The sequence below is a fragment of the Sparus aurata genome, chromosome 9 (assembly GCF_900880675.1).
Source record: "Sparus aurata chromosome 9, fSpaAur1.1, whole genome shotgun sequence".
Classification (NCBI taxonomy): domain Eukaryota; kingdom Metazoa; phylum Chordata; class Actinopteri; order Spariformes; family Sparidae; genus Sparus; species Sparus aurata.
Window position 1 is genome coordinate 17,012,695 of NC_044195.1, and position 16,630 is coordinate 17,029,324.

The 16,630-nt window shown below is 41.1% G+C and overlaps 3 protein-coding genes across 7 annotated transcripts; 1 reads left to right on the plus strand and 2 right to left on the minus strand.

Annotated features, from left to right (window-relative positions):
• Positions 1–26: 26 nt before the first annotated feature.
• On the minus strand, positions 27–10,286 carry ofd1 (OFD1 centriole and centriolar satellite protein). Of its 2 annotated transcripts, none has more exons than XM_030427610.1 (23): positions 10,187–10,286; positions 9,885–10,000; positions 9,591–9,794; positions 9,432–9,500; positions 9,319–9,340; positions 9,126–9,236; positions 8,905–9,041; positions 8,585–8,758; positions 8,356–8,462; positions 8,143–8,262; positions 6,434–6,507; positions 6,255–6,346; positions 5,857–6,046; positions 5,007–5,137; positions 4,145–4,256; positions 3,048–3,719; positions 2,742–2,898; positions 2,542–2,633; positions 1,270–1,398; positions 942–1,111; positions 655–846; positions 508–578; positions 27–240 (listed from the first exon to the last, which is right to left on the minus strand). In XM_030427610.1, exons 2-23 carry the CDS (start codon positions 9,978–9,980, stop codon positions 195–197), a joined length of 3,168 nt encoding a protein of 1,055 aa, XP_030283470.1. In that variant the 5' UTR covers positions 9,981–10,000; positions 10,187–10,286; the 3' UTR covers positions 27–194. The 2 variants fall into 2 exon arrangements, with proteins under 2 accessions (XP_030283470.1, XP_030283471.1); XM_030427611.1 differs by having other exon boundaries at positions 78–240; positions 9,126–9,233.
• trappc2 (trafficking protein particle complex subunit 2) lies at positions 9,847–12,230 on the plus strand. Of its 3 annotated transcripts, none has more exons than XM_030427624.1 (5): positions 9,847–9,869; positions 10,763–10,890; positions 11,085–11,229; positions 11,778–11,863; positions 11,968–12,230. In XM_030427624.1, exons 2-5 carry the CDS (start codon positions 10,798–10,800, stop codon positions 12,064–12,066), a joined length of 423 nt encoding a protein of 140 aa, XP_030283484.1. In that variant the 5' UTR covers positions 9,847–9,869; positions 10,763–10,797; the 3' UTR covers positions 12,067–12,230. The 3 variants fall into 3 exon arrangements, with proteins under 3 accessions (XP_030283484.1, XP_030283482.1, XP_030283483.1); XM_030427622.1 differs by lacking the exon at positions 9,847–9,869 and adding an exon at positions 10,273–10,501; XM_030427623.1 differs by lacking the exon at positions 9,847–9,869 and adding an exon at positions 10,530–10,634.
• Positions 12,231–12,451: 221 nt separating this feature from the next.
• rab9a (RAB9A, member RAS oncogene family) lies at positions 12,452–15,276 on the minus strand. Of its 2 annotated transcripts, none has more exons than XM_030427620.1 (3): positions 14,875–15,276; positions 14,415–14,563; positions 12,452–14,184 (listed from the first exon to the last, which is right to left on the minus strand). In XM_030427620.1, the coding sequence occupies exon 3, from the start codon at positions 14,143–14,145 to the stop codon at positions 13,537–13,539; it is 609 nt and encodes a 202-aa protein (XP_030283480.1). In that variant the 5' UTR covers positions 14,146–14,184; positions 14,415–14,563; positions 14,875–15,276; the 3' UTR covers positions 12,452–13,536. The 2 variants fall into 2 exon arrangements, with proteins under 2 accessions (XP_030283480.1, XP_030283481.1); XM_030427621.1 differs by having other exon boundaries at positions 14,415–14,526; positions 14,875–15,082.
• Positions 15,277–16,630: the final 1,354 nt, after the last annotated feature.

Here is a 16,630-nt window from a genome sequence, read left to right on the forward strand (position 1 = left end):
GGTTGTTCACAGTCAATCCAACAAAATAAACAATCCAATGTGATTTATTGATACAAAAATGGTGTCAAATATACACGCTCATAAGCAAAGTCTTAAAACATAAACAACAAATGCTCCTCACTTGTTGAAACTGTGGAAAACCACAGAGGCTTGTAAAATGTATCAGTTCATGTTCGCACTCTGGGGCGACCAGCTCACCAGAAATCATCCTCCTCATCCTTGGGTGAATATGCTGCGATGCTGGGAAAACAAAATCAAGTTAATTAGTGAAAGAAAATCATGAGGGACAGAAAAGTGATGACCAAAAATAGCAAAGAACATCTCAATGTACTCCTCCTTAAGACAACTTAATTCCAGAACAAATAACATCAACAAGAGCAGGACATGAGAAACCAGAGAAGAAATTAAATGTTTTTGGAGGATTATGTAGGCTTATATATTTATTTGGCTATCTTACAGTAAGGAAAGCTGTTCATCAGTCTACCAATCCTGTGTCCTTTTAGTTACCTGTGGTCCTTCTCATCAGACAAACTCTTGGCCTCTGGGCTTGTGTGTCCTGCTTCTTCTCTCCCGGGAGTCTGAAAACAAAACAAAAAGTTACATCATGAAAGCAAAGTTCTACATGTGTCACAGAGAACCTTGAGCTCAACCCACCTGTGCATGCTGCTTTTCTCTTGCTTCCAGGACCATCTTCATGTATTTCTCCAGTGGATTTTCACCTTTAGACTCCTCCCCGTCGTTACCCGCCTCTTGCTTCTGCTCTTCATCTCCTTGTTTCTTAATTACACCGCCTTCATCTTCTTTGTCTTCTTCTTCCTGCCCTGGTTTCTCCACATCTTGCAAACTCTGGTTAGACATACAGTAGACACTCTCAATACTCATTTCATCTGGAAGATCAGAAAGAGGAGATTTAGAAGAGCTTGGTGCGAGATGATCATTACCATCTCTTTCTCCAGCCTTTCAAGTTCTTGCAGCTCCCTCTCCCTGGCTGCGTCTTGCTCTCTCTGCCTTCGTTCTTGTCTTTCCTTTCGCTCTCTTTCCCACCTCTGCTCCTCATCCTCTTCTTCATCTTTATCTTCATTCCTGGCAGCCTCACCTGAAGTTTGTGTAACTTACAGAAAACATGTAGATTGAATCAGTCAGTTTGTGGCTAAACTATAGGAGTCACACAGTCAGACTTATGGTGTACAGTAGAAGGCAGCCATTCTTGTTATTTGGGGTCAACCGAGATTAAGTGCCAGTAACAGATGGGGAGACTAAACGACTCACCCGCTTGGCCCTGCAAGTCCACCGGGTCTTCTGGGAGGTCTGGTGGGCGGGGGACAGCGGGGCCGTCAGGGGCCTCCTCAGAGAGAGGGACGGCAGTGTCCAGGAGAAGCTCTGGAATGTGGCCGGGCTCTGGAGGGAGACACACACAAAGAGATCTTTTATGCTCCACCATAATGCAACAGGGCCAGAGGACCGGCACAGAATACATAATCAGCTGCCCTTCATCTTCACCATTGTGCGGGGCCACTGAAAGGACACTTTGGAGGCCAGTCACACACTCATTAAAAAGCAGCCTTTCCAAAATCCTCCATACCGGATATAATTCACTTTGAGACTGGGATTTTGTTTAAATTAATGATAATGAAAACAGGTTATGAAACATGTCAATACAATGATTTCTTTAAAGATTTCTAAACATTTTCCATATTCAAATTCAAGTACTTTTCAAGCTTCATAGATACATTTAAACATCTATTTACCGTTTCACTTCCCTTCTTTCACTTCCTCACATTAAATCTAATGTTTTGTACAACACAACACAAGAGTCTGCACACTGTCGCTCCCTTAAGTGCAATTTATTAGCACATCCACAAGTGGCGTTTCAAGCAACGAGTGCCTGGATGAGTGCAAATGCTATGTATCGATTGTGCAACACATGCTAAAATGAGGTTTTGTGACAAGGAAAAGACAAACGTGTTTATTGTTTCAAAATGTGTCACCTATTTGGAAATAGACTTGTCATCCTATACATGCTGGCTGAGCCAATATAAAATAATAATTATGAAAATAAGGCCGTTACAAATTCAAGCACTGTATCCAAAATCAAAGCCACTTTTCAAAACTTGAAAACACCAAAGTGAAATACAAGTGTTTTCCACCCATATGAGTGATAGATAAATATGATAGACCGATAATCAGCCTGGCCAGTTATTCATATATCTGTTTATCTGTAATATGATCCCTTTTTTTTTTTAATATTATTTTATATGGATGGATGAATCTCACACAATTAGACTGCTTTGGCACTTTTGCACCTCTGATATAATGCACAGTGGTGCAACAGATTAAAAGTCCCTTTTGGATCACAGTTCTTATATGTCAAGCACGATGACACGACCAAACAGCCTTTCCATAATAAAGTATTATCCCACTCCCATGTGGCATTCATAACTAGGGTAGATATAAACTGGGTCTCACATAACAACAAGAAGGCTGCAGTCCATTAAAGAAAAAAAAACAAAAAACACACCCACAAATACGAGCTCAGATTACCTGACAACATCCCTGTGAGATCTTCCAGGCTTATTTTCTCCGGCTGTGGGGAAGACTCCAAACTGGAGACCACAGGCTGCAGCTGCGGTGGACTGACAAACAAGGGCAGAAATGAGGGCATTAGTATTCACCATCTCCACTTGAAAGTGTATTATAAAAAAATGATGTCATGTCCTTGCAAAAGCGAGGCCAGATGGTACCTGGACTGGTCTCGTGCTGTGCTCTTGAGCTGAGGACTCTGAGGTGGACTGAGCTCAGAGGTGAAGTCACCTGAGGTCGCTACCTCGTCCTGGGGGGCAGGAGGGAGCTGTCTGTCAGGTAAGAGCTCCGGCAAGGCCGTTGGAGAAGCAACTGCTTCTATCATGGAATAAAGAGTGATATCAAGGTGTAAGCTGACTGTTTCTACATGGAGTTATGTAATTGTTTATTTATTTACAGGTAAAAGAGGCTGGTGCATCTAATCCCTTTTGAAGGCTGTTCACAGGATAAAGCATTTTTTGAAGTACCTTCTGAAATCTCTCTTTGAGGCTTTTTCCTGGAGGAAGAGTGCGGTGTGGAGGACAGACGTCTGGATGGAGGACTGCTTCCATCTCTTAGAAATAGAGGTTCAGTCAGTGAATGGAGACTGTGGTCGGTGAAAACTGTGGACTGGGGCTGCTCTTCTGAGAAGGTCACATTGTGTTGTGCAGGTCGTACAGTGTTTCTGGAGTCAAAAGGTGCTGAGGAGGGTGTTCTGGTAGTCTGTGGAGACAGTGGTCTGTGTGAGACCTTTGATTTGTGGGGAGACTGCTGAGAGATCCGTTTCCTCAGAGGAGAGTCAGGGCGATGTGAGGAAAGAGCTCTTGGGGGAAGCATGTGTGAAAAGGTGGAGCGCACTGCCCTCTGCTGGTAGTTCCTGTATGCTTCCTCCAAGGTCTCAGCCTCCTTCTCCAGCTCCTGGATCCGAGCCTTGGCTTCAGCCACCAGCTCCATGTCAGAATCCGGAGAGTCGCTCCAGGGTGGCTTGTGTCCTCGCACGGGCCCACCTGCTTGACAAACATCATCATAACCTACCCTGGCCCTCAGCAGAGCTCTGTCCACATAGATGTCTGGGGGAACCAGCTTGTCAGCGCTCAGTTCCAGCACTGAGCGATCGACAAGAGAGGGCTTGGGGTTACGCAGCACTTCATTTTCAAGAGCTGCCACCACCGTATGGATGTCAACAAAGGAAAGGGGGAGAGGAAAGAAAAGAAAAGGCAAACAAGAGGAGAGTTGAACACTAATGCAGAAGACCAACCACCATTAAAGAGCAAACACAAAAAAAGGGGACATATAACTAATTTGGAATAACCATTTACATGCATATACACCTATGATTTTTTACCCACTACTGTAACATGCCTTCTTTTCTTATATTTGCTGAAATGTTTTTCCAGTCAATGAAAAAAGAGGACTTTTGAGGTCCCATGTTAACATGAGCCAAAAAAGGAGGCCAGTTTATGAAAAGCAGAATTAATCTAACTACAGTTAAAGTTATGCATTACTGATCGTAACATACATAACTGCAAACAGACGAATCACACTAAGATGTGGGAGACATGCACGCCACCCGGTCGTGGGGTACCTTGTTGAGTTTGGCGAAGCTGCATCTTAATGTCCTCCATGTGGTTCTTCGTCCACTGTGACTTCTCCTCACATTCTATCAACTGAGCGCTGAGCTGAGCGCACCTCTCCACCTGCAGGAAACAACAGACGATAGGACAACACACGTGAGAAGTTATTGTTCGGATCAATCCAGATGTGAGGACAAATCACAATTATATGAGAACATAGGCCTTCGTGATGAGATGATTTGCGGTAATTAATGAAACATTGAATTACCCATATTAGCTCTTGTCTCCTTCTTCGTGCTATCTAACATCGCAATCACCACGAAAAAGAAACCAATTAATCTGAGGGTAGCTGATAAGAATCAGGAATACTTTATTGATACCCAAGGGGTAAACTGGTACGCAACAGTAGCTCCTTCAAGAATAAAAATATCACACTTAAGGGGGATTTAATGAAATACCATTAGAGAAGACAATAAGAATGTCTGTAATACACACTTTAACCAATACCTATGAAATTATACGTACAAAGTCTAAGGGAGGAGGTCAGTTTTTCCATCATATATTTTCTTTACAATCACTATCCACACGCCTTTTGTTGGTGGATTCTTGTCTAACCATTTCTTAGTTATTGCTTTTTAGTTCACCATTCAACTAGTTCAAGTATCAATAGTTCAACTATAGTCAATCTTTCAGGCAGTTTTTTGTGATGTGTTTATGTTGCAGGTTCATATCCCAATGATGATTAAAATACGGTTCAGTCAGCACTAAAAGAAATCCCCCAAAGTGAGACAAAATCTCATGAAAACAAAGAAAGTAAAAAATAAAGCTGACTGCATAGTTTCCCACACTCAGCGATGTGCTGATGTGACTGACCTCACTCTGGAGCTGTGCCTGCAGCACCTGTTTCTGGTTGTCAAACTCTTCCTCATCCTGCCTGCGGACGCTCTGCAGCCTCCGTAGCTCCGTCTGCAAGGCCAGCTGCTCTCTGGACGGCTTGCCCAAATCTGAGAGAGGAGTTATCAGAGTCAAAACATCATCTTAAAGTGAAAATCCTTTCTGTCAGTCCGGTGTCTGTTTCAGTGATAAGCTATACGGTGAAAAAGCACCCCGTGATACATGGAAGTTGCTCTGATCATGTTATTTCTGTAGTGCTCCAGCTCATGATTTGTGGCTGTATGGATCTGACCAGCATGAGTACAGCACAGATGTGTCTGCCCTTTGTTATCGATGAGGTCCACTGCTCCCTTCCTCAAATAGGAAGAATGCTGTTTTTTAGAGAAAAGTAAAGTTTTGGCTGTGTGGGTAAAGGGAGCCCTCTGTCTCTGCTCCCCCTTCACTCCACTTCTCATCCCTGTTCCCTCACTGTTTTAGTTTGCAGGGCTACAAACACAGCACAGAGGCCCCACATTGGCAGGCAAGACACATTCAAAAAGACTCAGCAGAGCCAGAAGCAGTGGGACAGACTAACATGAATGCTTCACAGTACACTGCATCTCCCACAGCTCACAACGAGCACTCAAGCTCTCTCTGAATGCAACACAGGAACTGGATTCATCTCAGTTTTAAAAAAAGAGGTACTGTTTTTTTTAGGTTTATACATTAGCAACAATAATAATAATGAATCAGTTGTACATTATTACAAAAAACCCTGATTTTCTTAATCTCTCGTGGTAAAATTAATAGGAAGACTCCTCTGGGAAAGGCAACAGCAGCCGGCCCTCACCTGCATGGAGAAGCCGGTTCTCCTCTTGGGCCTCTTCCAGCTGCGTCTTTAGCAGCCGCAGCTGGCCCTGCAGCTCTGCTCTCTCTCTTTTCAAGCTGGGGTAGTCACTCACGTTCTCCAGTCTTTCCCTCAACAGCTCCTTCTGTTGAGTCAGCAGAGAGATCTGCTGCTGCGCTGTCTCAAGCTCAACCTGGAAGACAACCGAAGAGACGTGAGAAGAGCAGGCAAAGGGAAGCTGGACACTTAATTTATCAGTGACATTATGCCACATACAACTATTATTGAAAGTCTTGTCTGAAGACAGGAGTTCAGTCATTTAGTAGGACTTAAATATGGTGCCTATTTTCTATTGAAGAGGGTTAAGTAAATACTGCTGTGACTGGAGATGTGTTGTTTACCTTCAGTCGTCTCAGCTCTGAACATGCTCTGCTGTGCTCCTCTAATTTCCCATCAATTACAGCTGACTCATTTTGGATGCGAGCAGTTTCCACTGTGGAACAAAAAAGAATGTAAACACAATTCAGAAAATGGGACAAAGCAAACCTGTCAGAAACCTTGCATTAATCTAAATACTCACTCTTGTTTCTGTTCTCGTTCTCTGTTAGTTTCTCTGTTCTCTTGATGAACTCCTCCTTCAACTCGAGCTGATACCTGATTTTATAAAAAGGCACATTAACAAACGATCACACACAAAACATCTTAAAAATGAATGTGTCTAGTGCTGCCTTGGATCTTTGTTTACTGCTTGCAAAAGGGGATTACCTCACTCCCATGGAAGAAGACCAGTAAACCAAAATTCAGGGTTCCTAAATCTTCAATAGTCAATTTCAAACTGTTTCATGTGGTATTCTAAAGCTTTCTTACACCTTACAACTATGGTAAATTATATATTTAGATACAGCACAAACACTCAAAATGATTATTAGACTTCATCATATCAAATCAGATGCATTTGTGCCATAAACAAGAAACATATGGTTTCCTGATGGCAGTCTACAGCAGGATGACCTATAAAAGGGGAAAGGAAAAAAAGTTTCATGTTTCCAATTGTGTCACCTGTTGGTAAATAGACTTTGCATCCTGTATTTTGATTGGGCCAATATAAAGTTTTTAACTTTGAAAATAAAGGTTAGCTCATCATTGTCTTTGCATCGTCTTCCTGCGGTCTTACTCTATCACAGGTACACATTTGGTTAGATTCCACTGCAGTGATGTGGAGAAATCTGACCTCAAAATCACCTCAAAAATGAATAAACTCTATACTATGCTGACCTTTGACCTTATGTCAAATCAATTCCTTCATAGGTTAGTTCACCATGACAAAAATCTCTCTTGAAGATGAGCTGTTTCAACGGTAAATCTAAAATCCAGGAACTTTTTTAAAACTTGAAATTACCACACCATAGTTTTTTTTCAAGAATTTCGAGCACCTGTATACACCCTGATTATTAAAGGTGAACAATCACTCTTTAAAAACATTTGAGGTTTGAATGAAAAGCACCCTTAGGAAAAGCAAAGAACCTCATATAGTTTTATTTATTTTAATTATATTTAGTTATTTTTTTATTGTTCTTTTAAAAAAAATGTTAGTCTCTGTTAACATCTTCCAAATGTCTGACGGATAAGGGAGGGCTCACTTTTAATGTTGCACAATAATCTATTTGACTTTCAGTGTTTCTCTTGCTGGATGAGAACTTCTTAGTTTCTTTGTTGCTGTAAGTCATTTGAAAATGTGACTAAAAGATACTGAAGTGGAAAAAAATACATGCGTCCTTTTCCTATTAGAGAGGGCAGGGTAACAAAACCAAACCAGCTGCCATCAAAAGACTCATCAAAGCAATATATTATTTGGTGAAGTGGACAGTCGAGTCCCTTACTGTATGTTACTCCATAGTCACATGGTAACATCTCTCGAGTCACACTTTTGATGTATTAACAAATGACAAGCATCTTGACACAATTTGCTTTTGGGACATTGAGGCATAAATATGTCTAGGATACCCAGTTACTGACAGCTTTAAGGACACTTGGAACAAAACATTTAGCTGTAGAATAAATCTACTTTCTGTGTACGTTGTACAGGAAGCTGATTTTACTTTTAAACCTATAAAACAGTGACATCATCTGGACACACAATGGCAATATCTCTAACAAGGATAAACACTCAGAGGGGTAAAGTGAACCAACAGGATAGGGAGAATATATTCAATAAAGAAAATATATCCAACTTGTGGTGACAATGTGGGCCATAAAGAAACTGTACAAATGAGACATCTGTTAAAATACCTGGAAAGTTCATTCTTCAGCCTCTGGTTGTATGTGTCCTCCATAGTCTTCACTGCCAGTTCTCTCCTCCTCAGCAGATCTTCACTGGTCTTGACCTTCTCCTCGTGCATTTGACAAGTCCTGTCATCGTACGAACACAGCAAAATGCCTTACGAACCAGTGCTCACAAGGAGAGCGCATAACATGAATGGTTAAAACAAAAAAAGCTCTTACTTTTCAAAAGCCTCCATTCTCATCCTCAGCTCATTCTCTCTGTTCCGCAGCGTTTCAATTTCTTTCAGGACCGACTGTCTCTGCATATACACGTTTTTTTCTTCAATCTAACGAACCGAGAAATACAAATGACAGCATTAATTACACTGTCTCAAATCAAAGCAATTGTAAATTCAGCCAAAGAACACTGTGACGTTGAGAGCGCAGCATCATATTGGAAGTTTTCTACCTCTTGTTGTTTTTGTAATCGATCAATGGCATTCTTCTCCCGGTCCATCAACGCCCTTGCCTTCGTTTCATAAGTCCTCTCCAGCTCTTGCTTCAGCTTGTCGAATTCCTTGTGAAATTTTGCTTTTTCTTCCATCCTTACCTTGGCGAATTCAACATCTTTAAAATGTTCCATCTTTAGAAGAAAAAAAAAAGTCACAATGTTGAGGCCAATAACCAGCAGTTAATTCCCAGAAGATGAAGCATTAATTCCTTTTAAAATGTTGATTATTGCAGATACAGGTACAGTTTTTGATTCATTAACTTTGTGAAAAAATGTACCTTTGTGTTCATTTCCGCCTGCACCTGTGCCTCGATTTCTTTTCTATATGCAGCCAGTTTGGATTGGAATGAAAAATACCTGTCCCCACTGTAATTGAAGCTCTCATATTCCTTATCAATCATTTTCATCTTCTCAACTGTGGAGGCAGAAAAGATATACATTAAAAATTTGCATGCAAACAGGTCTGAAGAATACAATTCAAGACATGGTTTCATCGTACCGAGAGACTCTCCGTAATTTGCCATGCTGGTTGTCTGAGTGTCAGCATCCCGGCACAAGCCGTGAGTATGGTGGTGGGTTAGATGTGTTAGAAGGCTGATCAGGAACCCTGCTACACAAAGACAAAACACATCAAGTAGAGCCCTCTGCGGCAGAAAACAACTGTAATGAACTGAACATAATGCTGCAGCTACCTTTGTCATCTTTGTTTGAGGACTGCAAAAAAAGAAATAGCAACACTTTTATTACTAACAATATCCATTTCTTATAGAACAATATTCTACATGTAAATCATATGAGTAATTACCAGGGATCTGTAAAGGGCTGATTGGGGACTAATTCTAAGAAGCTGCAGAAGGTCTCCTTTCGCTGACACCTGCATAATTAGATCATAGATAAGCTTCTTCATCTGCAAAGGTGTTCTGAACAATTTACAGTAGACTAGACAAATGCATTGTATGCTCACCTTGTCTTTGCATAGGCCACTTTCAGGGTAGAATACAGAAAGGGTGTACTCATACCCAGAGGTGCAGAGATGATCAGCCACTATGCTGTTACAGGCTGAGACCAAATGGGGTTCAGATTTGACAGGCACTTGTCTGGGAACTGGATCTCCACCAGTCAAAGGAGGGTGTTTCAACTCCTGGATGAGCTGATTCCGCAGCTGTGTCTGGTGAAGAGAACAAGGAGATGAGGACCAAACTCTCTCTGACGGCTGGGTGAGAGGCTACAAGGATCAACAGGTGTAAGCATGACTTACTTTTAGTGTATCGAGCACTCCTTTACTTTTAAAAGTTTGATAGAGTCTCTTTCTTAGCTCATCTGGGGATAACGCATCCTCCTTGGCCGAGGACATATCTGGGTTTTTTGTAGGTCCTGACAGGAGGGAAACAACAACAGACGAAAGCACGGTGACGCTAGCATCACAAGCTAGAGAACAAAACCCTCAGTTTTCCACAACTTTTAAGTATTTTCATCTGGACTTATACTTTTATCACAATGTCTTATGAACGTCTGAAACAACAAGCAACAACAAAAAAATCGAATCATTTCTGTAGTTACCTGCCTAACGACCAGTAAGCGTCTCCGCGTCCCTTTCGAGGAGGTGTGCCCCAAACATTTAAATCCGTCAACGGAAATTCGTGTGACGGGAGTCTCATAGTTATGACGTAACGAGAAACGTAGCAATTTGTTTTTTATTCTTACTTCACAAATTGCCATAATTTGATTCAGTAATACCTTGTTTAAAGCCATAAAAGCAATAACTGCCAGTTAACAGTTTTATAGCAGAGAGCTGATAGAAATATTTTGCTTCCTAATCATGTCGTCATCATTTGGCGACTACTCTCGCTGCTCTCCAGGAAGCAAAATTGATAGGTAAACAAACATCGGTTTTATCAAGCGAATACTCTTTCTTATTGCATTTACGTTGCATTCTTATCATCGTTGTATTTCTAACATGTTTACAATAGTTTCACAAGAATAACTGAAGACTTGAACGACACCAGTAGTATGTGGAGCACTGCGGCCAACGTTAGCTTGCTAGCCTAAAGCATCAGAATCATTAGGGTGATATTAACAGATGTTTGACAAGATTCAACCGTTCAACCTGTTTCGTTTGGTTTCACTTGTTTCCAGGACTGCTCGGCTTTGCTAAGGAGAAGGGGCAAACAATGTCTGGGAGTTTTTATTTTGTCATGGTTGGTCATAAAGACAACCCGGTGTTCGAGATGGAGTTCTTGCCAGCTGGGAAGCCTGAATCCAAGGTAAGATGGCTTTATCAATAACAGCAGCATTTATTCTAGTATATATAGTCCAGTAAGGGTCGAACATTGATAACAGAATAACTGTCAGGGCATATAATCCATGCAACCGTGACCACACTAAACTCCATTAATGTAACCTAGTTCAAGGCCTAATGTCTCTAAGTATTTGATGAGATTTGTTTCTTTCACCACAGGATGACCATCGTCACCTGAACCAGTTCATTGCACATGCAGCCCTGGATCTGGTGGATGAGAACATGTGGCTGTCCAACAACATGTACCTTAAAACGGTGGACAAGTTCAATGAGTGGTTTGTGTCTGCCTTCGTCACTGCAGGACATATCCTTTTTTCATCTCCAGTAGTATAAATGCCTAGAATATTATTTTTTAATAAACTTATAATAGAGGTGTTCAACTGTAATTTGGATATATTAATGCATCGAAAAAAATAATGGAGACAAATAGTCCAGTCACAGAAATGTAACCAACAGTTTCAATTATTGGTTTGAAACTTTAATGGTTTTGGAAATTATCAAGCAAAAATGTCAAATATTCTGACAAATGGAGCTTTGTTGCGTTATTGTTTTTATGTCATTGTAAACTGATTATCTTAATGCTTTGGACTGTTGGTTGAACAAAAACAGCAGTTTGAAGATGTCACCTAAGGCTCTGGGACGTTGTGATGGGCATTTTTTTTTATCCCAGTATACAGATTACGCTAGACAGAAAATGATCATGACAATACTTGTCAGATGTAGCCTGATCGTCATTATCTAACAAATAAGTTTGGATCAGTTTCTAAGTCAGACATTGACATTATTATGTACTATTCATATTTTAAAATAATTGATTACCGTGGCTTTATTTTCTTTAATTATCTGCCATACATATAAGATTCATCATGCTGCATGATGTGCGACAAGAAGATGGAATCAAAAACTTTTTTAATGATGTGTACGATTTATACATTAAGGTGAGTTGTGTTCGATATGATTTAAATACCTTGACATATGTTAACATTTTTTTTTCATTTGCCTTTGTGTGTGTTTGATTTTAATCATTTATTCTCTCCTCCAGTTTGCAATGAATCCGTTCTATGAAATCAACGCACCGATTCGCTCCACGGCTTTTGAGAGGAAAGTACAGTTTCTGGGAAAGAAGCATCTCCTGAGTTAATCACTTCATCACATGCAGAAGGATTTGAAAGCATCTTGTCTGTTTGTTGTACATATTATCTAACACCCTTGTCTAGTGTCACTTTTTGTCTTTTCTGATTTAACACATGTAAAAATGTATTCAACACATGGATTTTCTATAAAACATGTTCTTGTCAAATGTAATATTGGGATGTTTGTGTTTTGATTTCATGCATAGGGTGGGCTGTGATTACTGTATGCTGATGATCAATGTTAGGACTTGAAGATGCAAGATCTTGTGTTGCGATCAGGCATCATACAGTATAATTGCAGCGGTTAAAAAGCACAGCAGAAGTGTTATATTCAGTTTCGTTCAAACCTTGGAATGATAAACTAAGTTTTCAGACTACAAAACATGCTTAAGCGACAATTCTCAGGGGGTTTATTGATCGTTTGGCATACCAGTAGTACAATTTTGAAAAAAATAAAAAATGAAATCTGAAAGATACACTTAAGGTAATTGAATGGTTTAAATAATACACTGTTTGAAAAGACTTTCAACTGAAAGTATATAAAAGAAAAAAGAGTTAAACAGTATTTTAACATCAGAAACCATCAGCTAAAACAAACTTAATAATGAGAGAAAAGGTTCGGTCAATCACGTCCGGTATTTCATCCACTCTCGCAAAGGAAATGATGATTCAGTGATTTCTTTAAATGGTAAAAACAGTTTAAAAAATACAAAAGTTTCCAGAAACTTAAATACACCATATGCCATGCATGTTATCTTTGCTTTAATTTGTATCTTCTTGAAGGAATCTTGTTCCCTCGGTGCTTCCAGCACATAGCCATTATCTATTCACTATGCAGAATGTGCGCAAACAAGAACTAAATGTGCAATAATCACGACAAGCCTCAATTTGTTAGTTACACAAAGTAGTGCCTTAGCTACTTCATAATTCTCAGGAATAAAGTAAATGGGCTGTATAAGTTATTTAATTATGCAGTTGTTTTTCTGATTATAAACACAGGTCATCACTCTTCTCTACTTCATTTAATTTAGGAGTAAGGTTCAGAGATCCTATAACAATCACACTCCCAAGGTTGTAAACATCTACAAACAGTTTTAGAGTCCCAGCCATTTGAAAGGGATAATTACTGCCTCTGTTCTGTCATGAGATATTTTTAGTTTCCTGCAGGTAGGCTTGGGTAAACATGAATACAGTTGTTTTTCCTGTTACACCAAAGCCTGAATCTTGAACTGTGGCAGACCGAGTGAGTCATTCAGTGATTTTCAATGTTTATTTGGAATTTGACGGGGGTTCGATTTAGTGTTTCTTCGCTTTTTCTTCAAGCAGAAGTCCAACTAGCATTTATCAAACCTTCAACAATATAACAAATCATAGAGCGTCATGTGTTTAAATAAGATGTCACTTCAGCATAGTGCACCTACAGCCTCATCACATAACAGGCATAACAGCAAATTAATGTTAGTGATAACTCCTGGGTGTTATGAGCAGCAAGTGGCTGCAGAGCGAGGCTTTCTGTGGAGCTTGACTGTGTCTGTGGGGATGAGGTGGTCCGTTCTTTCCTCCGATGCCAACACCCTGCGCACTGCCTCCTCAAAGGCCACCGCTACATTGGTGGCATCCTTGGCACTGGTCTCATAATAGGGGAAGTCGCCGTTCTCTTTGCACCATTCCTGAGCCTCCTCAGCAGACACCTGCCGCTCCGTCACATCCAGTTTGTTGCCCAAGACGACGAATGGGAACTTCTCCGGCTCCTTGACGTCCGCGTAGTAGATGAACTCCTTCTTCCAGTTGCCTAAATTGAGAAAACTCTGGCTGTCATCTACGCTGAAGGTGAGCAAGCAGCAGTCAGAGCCACGATAGAAAGGAGTCCTCAGACTGCGGAAGCGCTCTTGACCAGCCGTGTCCCAGATCTGTAGGGTCACCTGGTGGCCATCCACCTCCAGCTCCTTGTTGAGGAACTCCACGCCGATGGTGTGGAAAAGGTGCGCATCGAACTTGTTGGTGACGTAGCGATTCATGAGGGAGCTTTTTCCCACACCGCCGTCACCCAACAGAATGACTTTCAGCAGGGATGTCTTTGTTGTCATGGCTGTTCACTCGTGATCGACCACTGTGAAATAATGTACCTAATGGGAAGATGCAATTGGCATAAGACATTTTACTATATGCACTGTATGAATATATATTCATTTTCTTTTTACTGATCCAACCTGTTTTTTTCTTTGTGTGTGCAATGTAGTTAGTAAAATCAAAAGAGCAGCATCATATCAGTTTAAAATATAATATTCTAAGTAAGAAACACTTAAAATGCAATTGCAGGAACAATTATTGGGTGGATGTTCTGCTTTTGTCTCACCCTTGGTTGATTTTGCCCTCCTCCACTTTTCCAGATCATGTGCTGTAGACCCTGATCTTTGGTCACATGCTCATCTGCTTACTGTTGATGTGGGCAGCCATGTAGGTAACGTCTAACCAGCCGTATCACAGTGACAAACATTCAGTTTCCTGGTTAACAGATGGCCCCAGAGCAGCAGTTAGTTATTACTGAGAAGCGCCATTACAATAAAGCATAAACGGCAACCAAGCTACCATTAAACCCTTTGTTGGCACTATGATGAGCATATATATGTACACAGTATTAAAACGACAGATGTAACATGCTAGCAGAGAGTGCATTCTATGTCATCAGCAAGTGTAGCTGAGCTAGGGTAACATAAACAGGGAAAACAAGGGAGCACAGCTGGAGTCAGGCTAATGAAATATACCAAATTTCGCTAGCTCAGGTTTACTTGCAGGCAATATTGCGAGTCACGTACCTTCACGGTTGAGGCCAGACCGCTGCAGAGCGAACGAGAAGGCACACACGAAACAACCGAAATTATGTGAATGCAAATGTTTGACAGCTCCTCGCCCTGGCGTGGCTCGAGATAACGTCAGGTCGCACCGTTTCCTGGAGCACTCCAGAGGCTCGGTGGTGCTTGAGCGGCTAGCTAGCTAACAGGCTAACGAAACATGGGCAGACTCGGATCATGTGATCTTGTGAGGCAGAGAGGACCAACGAGAGACGAGGTAACGTTTCGGGCCCCTACAAATTATTCAGTATTATTCACAGAATACGCATTATATCGTTCCTATAGCACCAGTACAATTCAATATTTACTTTTAAACCAAGCGAGACATGTTCTCGTCGACTTGTGTGAGCTAGCGCTAGCTTAACTGAATTATTTGTATTGTTCACGCACGGCCACCAGAGAGCGACATTTAACTTTCATCTGCTGCAAAAATCCAGTCGACCTCACCGAAAATACCCTTCATACTGTGACATTTCCACCTAGCTACTTGTTCTGTTATCACTAGAGGTCTCAACAGAAGGTATTACATGAATTTTACATTTTACATATGGATATCTACAGTGGTGTCCAAACGTCCACATTGAAAATATATAATATTGTAGCATAAACCTGGGGATAATCAGGAAGCTTGAGGATTCAGAAAGTAAGTGAAAGTTGCAGAAGTCAAATGAGGCTTTGGCAAGACTCAAGGTTTCAAATCTGTAACGTAACTCACAACAACGCTTTACGGAAACTGGATGGGTTTTATCCACGATCAGGCAGACCCAAAGTGACCGCGCCACCAGAACATATCAGTACATGAAGCTTAGTTTCCCAAGAGATAGAAAAGCAACATCATCACAGATAAAGAATTTGCTGAATAAAGAGCGCATGACTCCAATTAACTACAGTGCTGCCAAAAGAAGACAGTGTTGTAGTGATCTCAGAGGATGGGCAGCATTTTTTAAACCACATCCCAAGAGGGGAAACTAGGCCAGATACTTGAGGTGGGCTAGGATATACCAGCATTCATCTTTGCAGAGAGAGAGAAGGATACCAGAGTTCTTGAAACCCTTAGGGAAACTTGGTGGTGGAATATTAAAGTCTGGGGGTGTTTTGCCTGCTCTGGAGTTGGGATACCTGAACAGAATCGACTCCACCCTGACCAGGGATAAGCACCACTTCCATTGTTCAGACACGTGACACCCTCTGGTTTGTATCTTTGTGAAGAAGATGACCCCCAAACACACCTCAAGGCTTTGCAAAAACTTGAAGACCGAGGAGTCTTGACTATCATGGACTCCATTTGTTCAACTCCATTGAACATTGAATCTTGACTGGAGGACTAAGAAAGCCAAGTATTCGGTGGCAGCACAAGAAACGTTGTGGAACACTATCAAATCATGCTGGGATAACATGAGTCATCAATATACAAAATAGGTAGGCTTTCAAAACCAAAGTGGAGTCTGCCCCCTGAAGAATTTGAGATTTAAGGATTGTTTCCTGCATTCTGTTGAAAATGCAACAGCATTTTGTGTATGATATTTTTAATTCTACTACTTTTGAATGCTGCTTTTCATTCTCAGAAAACACCACAGATGAATCCACTCTCTAGCATAAACGTGCAGTGCCATGGCAGTTTAAGATATCTAAAACGGGGAAAAGTGTGAAACATTCTCATGAATTGAGAGGGAAAACAGGAGAAATATGCGTCGGGGAGGAACCCAGGAGAGGGCAATGA